General features: G+C 35.8%; 1 protein-coding gene across 2 annotated transcripts; it reads left to right on the top strand.

The window, feature by feature from the left end:
• The first annotated feature begins 683 nt into the window (after positions 1 to 683).
• sstr2b (somatostatin receptor 2b) lies at positions 684 to 8,132 on the top strand. 2 transcript variants are annotated; one of them, XM_081365036.1, is made up of 2 exons: positions 684 to 832; positions 5,643 to 8,132. In XM_081365036.1, exon 2 carries the CDS (start codon positions 5,690 to 5,692, stop codon positions 6,911 to 6,913), a length of 1,224 nt encoding a protein of 407 aa, XP_081221162.1. In that variant the 5' UTR covers positions 684 to 832; positions 5,643 to 5,689; the 3' UTR covers positions 6,914 to 8,132. The 2 variants fall into 2 exon arrangements, with proteins under 2 accessions (XP_081221162.1, XP_081221161.1); XM_081365035.1 differs by lacking the exon at positions 684 to 832 and adding an exon at positions 2,103 to 2,208.
• The last annotated feature ends 3,466 nt before the right edge of the window (positions 8,133 to 11,598 follow it).

Below are 11,598 nucleotides of genomic sequence, written 5' to 3'. Positions count from 1 at the left end.
TGTTTGAGTCCGAAACCATGTAATGGGGAGGATTGGGGGAAAGACTTACTCCGGAAAAATCATCGGCAAGAAAATGTAGACAGTCTCTCGCCGTGTTGTGTAAACGGTCCCTAAATTAATAACTAATGATTTTTACAACGGAAATAAAACAATGCTAAACTGGACATTATTAATATCTGCCATTATTTTCCTGTTATCTCTGTAAAGCTGCTTTGAAACAATCTGTATTGTAAAAGGCACTATATAAATAAAAAATTATCTGACTTGATAGTTTTCACAGCTGGGGTCGGTGTGAACCGCCCTTTCTCCTTTAAACAAAGTGTTGTGTATTATCTCAGAGAACATATGTACCTCACCATCGATTCATGAACAGCCAGGTTTTTAGCGGTGCGTTGGCAGCCTTTTCCAGCTTTGTGCATCTCTGTAATGCAGTTTTTTTAAGGTCATGTGAAAGCTTTTGGGATAAAGGCGTGGTTCACACTGTCCAATCTTTCTTGAGAAGAACACGCTGAACAGACAATTCAATCATGCACACACACATCCGTGATGAAGAAACATCAATCATACATTATCTTTACTCAGACTACAATCTCTTCAATACACACACACATAGACTCTCTCTCTCTCTCTCTCTCTCTCTCTCTCTCTGAGAGGCTTGTCTCGGGACAGGTTCATATCTGTTCAGTGTCAGTTTCAGTTCAGATTGTATGGGATCAGATTGTGTTTGGATGTTTTGTAAGGGTTATTGCGATTCAGATGTTCTCCACATGTGCACATCCACATAATCATGAGCTGGATCCTATTGTACTGTACAATGGACTCCAACATGAAGGTAAGAATGAACCATTTTAAACATACATGTTTTTAAAAATCATTTATATGTATTTTGTCCATCCGAAAATTCAATAATTTGATCATTCATGCGAATGTCTGCACTAAAAAGAATTTGAGGAAAATTCCACATGAACCAATGGATATTAATATACTGTAGAACAACATTTTCAGTTTCTAAATATTTTCCACATAATTTTCTTATTTTGATGTCCACTATGCATGAATGAACCATAAAATAAAGAGTTATATTGAAAGGTTTAAGTTGCATTATGGTATACAGACATAAGCTTAAATCACAGATTTTGTCAGTGATTATTAACATGGGTTACATAAATAGAAAATGGTTTTGTTCACTTTTTTGATGGAATAACCACCTTTCAACATAGAATTTCTTGCATGTTGCCCTAAAGAGACTCTAATAAAACTAATAACAAATGAAACACCTTGCATTGATATTATCAGCTTTGGACTGGCAGTAAAGTGACAGACACTTCCAGTCCTGGAGCTTTTGTGGTGAATTCTGCATTTCACTGACTTTATTAGGGTTTCTAAGGGTTACTGTTTCCGCCATGGAATAATAATAATAATAATAATAATAATAATAATAATAATAATAATAATAAAAGATAATTGCAAACTTTTATCTCACAATTCTGACATTTTTCCACACAATTGCAGGTTTACATCTCGCAATTCTGACTTTTTTTTCTCAAAATTGCGAGATACAAACTCACAATTGTGAGTTATAAAGTCAGAATTGCGGGACATAAAGTAGCAATTGTGAAAAATAATGTCCAAACTGCGAGATATAAACTCAAAATTCTGACTTTTTTTCTCGAATATATTGCAATTCTGACTTCTTTTTTCAGAATTGTGAGATATAAACTCCCAATCGCGATTATAAAGTCCATTTCTGAGGGGGGAAAAAATAATGAGATTACAATTGCGACTTTTTATCTCACAGTTCCGACTGTATATCTCATAATTGCGAGTTTGTATCTCTCAATTGTGAGTTTTTATCATGCAATTTTCGGTAAAAAATTCGAATTGTGAGATGTAAACCCGCAATTGAGAAAATTGAGAAAAAAATGTCTGAATTTTGAGATAAAAAGTCATTTACATTTTTTAGTTTTTATTCAGTGGCAGAAACAAGCTTCCATAGATAAATGTACACATGTTTCATGTAGGTGGTGATCATTGATTGTTCAGCTGTTCAGCCTGTTTGAACACCAGGCATGATTATGACATAAAGGTCATTGCTCTTCTAGGTCAGTGAGCACTGCATCGCTGTACAGAGCCACATAAAAAAATAAATTTGACTGGAAGCATTGATCGTCCAACAACGGAATTATACCGCATTATACCAGCTTCAAGGTACAGTTATGTGATTGGAATTTTAGCTGTTATTGTTATTTAAAATGTAATAAAAATTAAATCAGTAAAACCATCATTTTCTTGAATAGTCCTTATCTATTCAGTAACATTTAAATAGTTAAATACTACTCTGTCCAACATTGTTGTTTTTTTTGTGATTAACTTTTTCTTGAAAGTTAACATAAACATAAACATAGACAAAACAGCACTCAAACACTGACCGTCACCACAATAAAAAAAAAAAAAAAGGGGGTCAAAACCAAGGGAAACATATGTACACACTTAATACCAGTAACATAAAAGACAAAAGAGAAGATGGGCCCATACAATTAAAAAAGAAAACAAATAAACACGTGTTATAGTCCTCTAAGAAGCATATTCAGTTCAACAACCAAATATCCCCAGTCCGACACAGTTTGGGGCTTTGCCCGGTTAAATCTGGCTGTTGAGTATTCTAAATTAGCCATTGATTGCACATTCAACAACCAGTGTTTCAGTAAATTTATCTCTGAATTAAACCAATATTCTAGAATTGTTTTTTTTCGCTGCTGTAAAGCCACAAAATAGCATTTTCCTATATGTTACTTTAAAATTTAAAATGGTGTCATCATTTAACAAATATAAACAAGGATCTGGAACTATGGTAGTCCAGAGTATTTTACCCATAATGTCACACACATGAGTCCATAACGTGTTCACTTTCGCACATTCCCAAAACATATGCAAAACTGTCCCAACATAAGAACTCGGACATAAAGTACAATTGGGAGTTGATAGTAAACCCATTCTATAACGTTTGTAAGGAGTGGCATATGATCTATGAATTACTTTAAAGTTGATCAATTGATGACTTAAATTTCGAGATGTGTTATTTATATTTGACCAAATCCTGTGCCAGTCTGGTTGAGTACCTGTTTTATTGAGCTCCCTGTCCCAAATCCCCTCAATGGGTAATATTTTACTATGTGAATTTATGAGTGCATTGTATATCTTGGTAACCCATCCCCGAGCGCACTGGCTGTTGTTAAACCAATCTGATAGAAATTGAGAGTCTATTTGAGCATCACACGTAACACCACAAGCCATCAATGATGAACGTAATCTTAAATAAAGGAAAAATGAAGAACCTGGGATGTCAAACCTCTGCTGTAATTGCTGGAAGGCGAGAAGGCCATTATCATCATATATATTCCCTAAAGTGTTAATTCCCCTTGACGCCCAAGGAATAAATATAAAGGGTTTTCCTGCAGTTAAAATGAGTGGATTGTTCCAAAGCGGAGATAATGTATGATATTGTGGCACATCACCAAGAAGTTTCTCTACTTTACTCCAAACTAAAAGGGAATATGATATTATGTTTCCAAATCTTTCATTTAATTTCCGATGCTTATGTTTAATATATAAAAGATCCTGCAATCTGTGGGGTACTGCTAGTGCTTCCTCTATTACCCTCCAGGGCACCATGGAGTTCTCATCCGCCCAGTTACGTAATGCTCGAACTTGAAAAGCCCAATGATAAAATTTTAAGTTTGGGAGTGCCAGTCCACCTTCTAACTTAGGGCGTGGTAATGTGGTCGATTTAATTCTGGCCCTTTTGCCATTCCACAGAAACTTTGAAATCATGGATTGAACTTGATCCAAAAATTTTGAAGGGGGAGAGGCTGGGATCATGAAGAATAAAAAGTTGAACCGGGGCAATATATTCATTTTAACAATGTAATGAAACAGGTAGAATACTCCATCACTGCATATCCCCTTTAAGCTTCTGGAGCATGTTTGTATAGTTATTATTCACAGTTTGGGACAGAGTTGTGTATATGTCCACACCAAGGTATCGCATGCTGTTGTTAATGGGAATACCTGAGGGAAGTGTAATATTTTGAGCTGCAGAGTTCATTGGAAGCAACGTAGATTTTGACCAATTTATTTTATAGCCAGCTAAGTTCTTAAATTCCTCAAACAAGCACAGAGGGGAGTGAGGTTTCAATATCTGAGAGAAAGAGCAAAATGTCGTCCGCATAGAGAGAGATGAAGTGTTTTGAGCCAAGTACGGTGATGGGGGAGATGTGTTTATGTTCTCTAACTGCTTGAGCAAGAGGTTCCACTGAGAGTGCAAATAAAAGTGGGGAAAGAGGGCACTCTGTCCAACATTGTTTAGTATAATTTAAAAATGGGTTATTTTACCCAAAATTTGTGTTGGCTATGTTTTTTTTTTTTTTTTATCACATAATTAACCTATAGCAACATGCTAACACAATTGAAATGAATTATGAGTCGTCTGTGTGGATATTGTGATGATGTTCCAAATCTGTCTCTTACTGTATGAGGTTCCATTTCAGTTAGGATGATGATGTTTTAGACGCACTAAAAATCTATCAGTTGTTCTTACTAACTTAATTGTAAAAAAATATTAATATGGACTATTCACATGGTATGCCGTGGTTACTCAGAAAACCCAAGTTCAGATTAATTGATTGGTTTGAGTGCCATTTTGACAAGGAAAAAATAATTTTTGAGGCAGGGCAATTCTTAATATACTTTTTCTAATTTCCTCCACTTCTGCAGTTATTTTTCTCTAGCTCCATTCACTCATTTCCCAAAGTCATCTTGAATGTTAAATTGTCAACACAACTGAGAAATTTGAGAGAACATCACATAAGCTGACTTCATAAATTGATGTTGATTTTCCTAAAATGTTTCCGTTTGGACTCATCATTATGGTGATCGGTGTTCTTTTTGGTTTTATGCACTTGGAACTTCATTGAAAGTTTTGTAATTCTCTTCCTATTGATTCAGCAATGCAACAAGAAATCACAGTTTTTGTTTTTTTTTCAAAGGAAAGGAAGAAAAAATAGGTTGCTTTTAAAAGGTGACCTAACCTCTAACTAAATCACTAACTAGTCTATTTCATGTCAAATAAGGATGTTTTAAATTTTTATTGTTAACACTTATAACACTTATTTTTATTGCATACACGTTTAATTGGGTTGATATACTCTATATTTGTGACAATATCTTACAGTTGAACATGCTTGAGACTCACACAGACTTAAACATTCAGCATGCAAAACACAACAACGGTAACAACTATACTGAGTCAAAAGTAATTTTCAAGAAATTGATCAAGTACTCTCTACAGTTCTTTTTTAGTTACTAGAACTCTTGTGTAAGTGAACTATAATAACTTAGAATTTGTCAGTACAACATACTATTCCTATTTCACTTTACTTAGTTTAAGACAATCAGTTTGCATGCTTTTTTAAGTACATCTAAACTAATTAGATTTTACAGTGCAATAAAGCGTAGGGTGTCAACAACAAGGCAGTTTTTGAACAAAGACATTATGTGTTGTTTGTATTAGGATTATCACTGATAACAAAATATGATGTATACAACAGTATATAACTAATTTACCATTATACTGTTTTCTCCAGGCAATATGTCACACCTAATGGAATTGGGAATCTGAGAGAAATATATAATGGATCCCTGGACAATTTCATTCTCACCCAGTAACTTCCCCCATAATCTGTCTGGATTCCCCATGTATGATGGCATTTTGCTCGACAACATATCCGAAGAAGGCCTGAGAAACGAGACCGACCAGAGCTTGACCAAAACTAACACAGTCGTCATCACCTTCATGTATTTTGCGGTATGCGCTATTGGTCTTTGTGGAAACGCTCTGGTCATCTATGTCATCCTGCGCTATGCCAAGATGAAGACGGTTACGAATATCTACATCCTGAACCTGGCAGTGGCAGATGTTCTGTTCATGCTAGGTTTGCCCTTCATCGCTATCCAGTTAGCGCTGGTGCACTGGCCGTTTGGGGGAGCTCTGTGCCGCGTGGTCATGACTTTAGATTCTCTCAATCAGTTCACCAGTATTTTCTGTCTGATGGTGATGAGCATTGATCGATACCTGGCTGTGGTGCACCCCATAAAGTCGACCAAATGGAGGAAGCCCCGTGTCGCAAAAGCCATCAACCTGGCCGTGTGGGTCGTGTCGTTCATCGTCAACCTCCCAATTGTAATCTACAGTGGACTGATCACGAAACACGACGGCTGCTTCTGCACTATTGTGTGGCCAGAGCCGCAGGAGGCCTACTACACCGCCTTCATGTTCTACACCTTCTTCCTGGGGTTCTTCCTACCTCTAGTGGTCATAAGTCTATGCTATTTGCTCATTATCATCAAGGTAAAGTCTTCAGGAATCAGGGTGTGCTCTAGCAAACGAAAGCGCTCTGAGAAGAAGGTGACGCGTATGGTGTCCGTTGTGGTCGCCGTCTTCGTGTTCTGCTGGCTGCCTTTCTACATCTTCAACGTGACATCGGTTACAGGCACCATTAGCACTACGCCTTTTTTAAGGAGCATGTTCGCCTTTGTCGTGGTGCTGGGATACGCCAACAGCTGTGCCAACCCGATATTATACGCCTTCTTGTCAGAGAACTTCAAAAAAAGTTTCCAGAATGTTCTGTGCTTGAAAAAAACAGGTGGTTTGGATGATGTTGAATGCACTGACAGCAAACATAACAAGTCACAAATAGCGAATGATCCAAAAGAAACTAAAAACGCACCGCTTAATGGAGACCTGCACAACAAGAGTCTGAAAAAACAAGGGTCACTACTCCAGCAAACTATAAACTGTGTGCCACAGAACACATGGAATACACAAAGAGAGAAAGAGGAAACACAGAAACTATGATTTCCATTTTAAAGCCCACAATGATGGATTAGTTTTCTTAATTTACTAAATAAAATAGAATTACTTACAGTTTTTGGTTACCATGTGATGTTTTCATTGGTTAACACCTGTAAAATGCATTTTTGTTAAATGTTACTCTGAAAATGTTATTTATAAAGTATATTTATGGAGTTCTTAAGCAAACCATGGTCACAATAAGAACAAGAGGACTAAGGAATTCTACAGTGTCATTGTATTAAAAGAGAGAAAAAAAATAGTACTTAGTCATCTTTCATTTATCTTTTATCCATGGAGACAAAATCAAATATTGTGTCAGTAGCAAACAACAACAAAAACCATATATTATTCATTGCACTATAAAAATATGCTTTCTGGCCTTATTTTTACTCTACTCAAATACTATGCAGAATTTGCAGCGTATAGCCCACAAGATGCTGCTAGACTGTATAGAACGGCATTGAACTGTAAGATGCATCACTCTATTGTTGCATTGTGAACATGTAAACAATATTTTCAAGAGTTCGACATCTAACTAATCTGACTGCTATTCATTTAGCCAAAAAATAGTGCCAATGGTCTCTCTCATAATCTCCATGTCATCTAATGGGAATCAGTTTGATCAATACACAGTCTAACTGTGAAAGGATTCTGGTCTCTATCCCAATGAACCAACATACGTTTAAGCTCAGACAGTCATCTAGAGAGATCTCAGAGATTTTCCACATTTTAATAGAATGTCTATTTGAAAATGGCTAGAACGTTTGTCTTTACTGTATGTTCCTTCTGAGATCAGGCAGGGACACATGTATCATGATCGTGCTGACTTCAGTACTCATAGATTTGAAACATATCTTGCCTTCTTTACTTGCTGACTAGTATTGATTGTTTACACTTTGAATGATGGCACACATAGCAACATGTCTGGTTATAATCTTTACCATTGCAAAAGGCTTTATTCGAGTCAGCACTTCCACCCTCTCGGTCCAAAAAGCTTCATTTTTCAAGTCTGTGTGCAATATTTGACTGTTAGAAATTCTGCTCTCCGTTTTCTTAATTGCCTGTTGTCTAATAAATCATAATTCATAATAGAAAGTGTATCTCTGAGCATGTTGTATTTTGATTTGTAAACAGCATTCATTGCTTGGAGATTTATATTTGTTGGCACTGTCTGTGTGGAATACATTTGGTCACTCATTAAAATAAAACTACCGTGCTAATTTGCCCGTTTGATGCCACTGTATTAAAGAGGTTTCAAAGTTATGATACTGTGAAGTATTATAGAATATACATGTTCATTATCTATCCTCTTGCATGAGGGTGTGATTGAGCTGGACAGACATCAAGCGTCGCCTGGTGGAGAGCGCCATCATCTGGTGACACACCAAAACACAGCTGGAAGAGTCAAGCTTACTCGTTTTAAGAATGCCAACCAACTCTAAATGAGAAAGAAATTATGTTTCACACAAACAAATTAAGCCTATTTTAGGACTTTTTTTTTTAAGGTCCCATTTGTAAACATTAGTGAATGCATTAACTAACATTAACTTATCAAAAAAATATAAAAAATATAATTGTAAATGTTGAAATTAACATTAAGTAAGATTAATACATGCTTTAGAAGTAAAAAATAATAACCAAAATAATAAACTTTAAATTGTAAAGTGCACTTGTCACACTGTAACAAATGTCTGTATTTTCACAGCATTATTACTGTAAAATGAGCAAATGCTTACTGTAGAACCTGTATACAGCATGTTGTAGTTCTGCAAAGCATCATGGTCAATTTTCAATGGCGGGTAAATTCTATAGTAAAAATATTTTTTTCTGTGAATCACAATACAGCAATTTTTAGCGGGATTTTTTTTCAGCCATGGAAAGCTACAAGATTCCACACTTTCATCGGAATTTCATTTAACTTCAGAAACGTAACTTTGCTCATTAATTTCCACAGTTTGCTCTTGTAAAGTTAGCTGTTTGTTCAACTTTAAGAGTAGCGAGCGGCACCCTTCCTAATTAGTCATTTCGTGTGCATTTTATTACCAAAAAAAAAAAAAAACGATTTGCGCATGATTTCGATAGATTTTCTTATCTGGCAACATTTGATAACGTCATCAGTTTGGACAAATGATAACATTGTTGAATAAAAATTAAACTGGAATTGTGCATGTGATGTATTAGTTGGTGCGCTAGCCGGAAATATGCACTCAGATTTTTCTCTTGCCAGCTAACGTTAACTGTCACCACGTGCAGACTTAACACATTTTTCTGAACTTTTTCGCAGCTCAAACTGCAGAAAAGAGATTGCTGATAGCTTAATTTGAAGTGTCATTCTCGATTTGTGGGAGCATATACTTTTTTTCTTATCTGGCAACATTACATTTATAACGTCTTCAATTTGGTTAAGGGGTAACGTTACCATTGTTGAATAAAAATGTATTTGAAATTCTGTATGTGATGTATGTGTTGGTGCGATAGTCGTTTGAATAATCTCACTAGTTTTTTTCTCTTGCTTGCTAACGTTGCCGCCTGAGGAATCAGACACTTGAGCGGGCCGAGCTGAAGAAAACGCAGCCACAAAACTTTAAAAACACAACATTTTTCAAAGGATCGTGATTTTCCCCGTTGAACTTCATCGCAGGGCAAACTGCAGAAGCTAGATTGTTGCCTAATTTTAGTATGTAGGAGTCTCATTCCTGACTCGTGGAAGAGTGATGTACCCGCTCTGTATTAAGATTTTTCGAGCTCTTACTTGTTCTTTTATTCACCATTTGGTTCTTTTCTTTCAGGCTGCAGCAAAGAGGCCTCAACAATCATTCCAGGTTCATACATGAACTAGTATGCATACAATGTTTTTCAAATGCAAACAATGTTGTTTCTCTTCAGACACAATCCCTATATATATATATATATATATATATATATATATATATATATATATATATATATATATATATATATGTATATTTATCAAACACGTTAAAGTGCACAGAAACTTCGGGTATCCATGTGGGATTTCCAAATGTCCTTGTAATTTCAATTAATTTTGTGACAGACACACATGTACTGAAATCATCGTGTCAGTGAGCATTTAAATATGCAAATTAGGGATGGGGAAAAGATTGTTTGTTTATACTTTTATATCAGTAAGTCTTAAGTGATATGTCAATAAATATGTTAATGGATTTGAAGTATACTTAGTATGAAATAAATGTAGTTTAAATAGATGGACCGGGACCTGATTGCATCATTGTTAACAAAAACTTACCTCATAGTCTCACCTCATGCCTTTTTGAGCCAGGTTGAGATAGCATCCCCAGAAGAGGAGAGTGTCCAGAGAGAGAGTGCAGGGAGTAGGGGGACATACATTACAATGTTACAAAGATTTTTAGATCACCACCAGCAACAGAATGAAAGAAATCCAGTCATGCAGAAGGTATTCTCCTGTAAAGACGGAACCAGCAGGAAGTGGCTTACATATTGCGAGAGACGTCATGCATTGTTTTGTTTTGTGTGTATAGCTTTTGGAAAGATAACTGACACCAGCATATTAATTACTGGAATATTAGATTGGAGGCATGTACACCAGCACACAGAAGAGCATGTAAAGAGCATTGTAAACCAAACCTGTGCCAAAGCGTTTTTTTTTAAGATGCTCAAAAGCATATATCAGCAGCATTTTTGCTGGTAGTCAGATGTCTGCTCATAGGGAACAAGAAAGAGACGCCAGGGATTGGAGCGTGTTGTGGATGTGCTAAGAGGGGGCTGAGCTATAGGCATCTGGAGAATGAGGCAGCATATACACTCGATGACAATACCATAGACCATGGGAACTTTTTGGAACTCATCCTTTTATTATGAAAATATTATGCCCAAAAGAGCATCTTGATGATTGCATTGAAAACAGCAGGAAGTTGCACCAGTCCAGTGGAACAAGTGGAAGAGGATCTCTTATCACCCTACTCTCCAAAACCACAGTGAACTCAGTAATTGATACCATTGGGCATGCACCTAATTCAAGAGTGCATTTCCAATGATGTCTATCATTATGTTGAACACTGTTACTGACCTGTTACAAATGATCTGTACGTGTATACAAGGCATTTACAACACTTTATGCACCGTCTAATTGCTACATACATACAAAAAAATAACATAATTTATTAAAAATGTATGAAACGCATATTCATGTTTTGTAAATGATTAGTTAATCATTAACTAATCAAATGTAAATGACAACTGAATCTACAAAACATACATACAATAATTAACATATCACTTATTAATCAGTTATGAATGCATAGTGATGTTTCATAAATAATTAGTTAATCATTTACCAATCACTTGTAGATGACTTGTAATGGAATTTACAAAACATACATAAAATGTTATCACTTGCTAATCATTTATGAATATTTTGCAAATGATTAGTTCATCATTAACTAACCACTTATAAATGACTTACAACTGAACGTTATTATAAAGTGTTACCGAAAATCAAATAATTGACATACAACTTTTTTTTCCGCTTTACAAAAATGCGAAATTTGATTTCTGCATTTTATTTGCGCATTTCACGATGTATTGTCCGGAGGGCTATTCCAACCCGACTTTCTGCGGCTTGAATTCCCTTTGCTGCTAAATAACCGGTCATCATCTTACGACCGTAGGTTGGTCCTGCCTGTAGA

This window comes from Scardinius erythrophthalmus (assembly GCF_964197995.2).
Source record: "Scardinius erythrophthalmus genome assembly, chromosome: 1".
Classification (NCBI taxonomy): domain Eukaryota; kingdom Metazoa; phylum Chordata; class Actinopteri; order Cypriniformes; family Leuciscidae; genus Scardinius; species Scardinius erythrophthalmus.
This window is presented reverse-complemented; position numbering and strand designations above follow the sequence as displayed.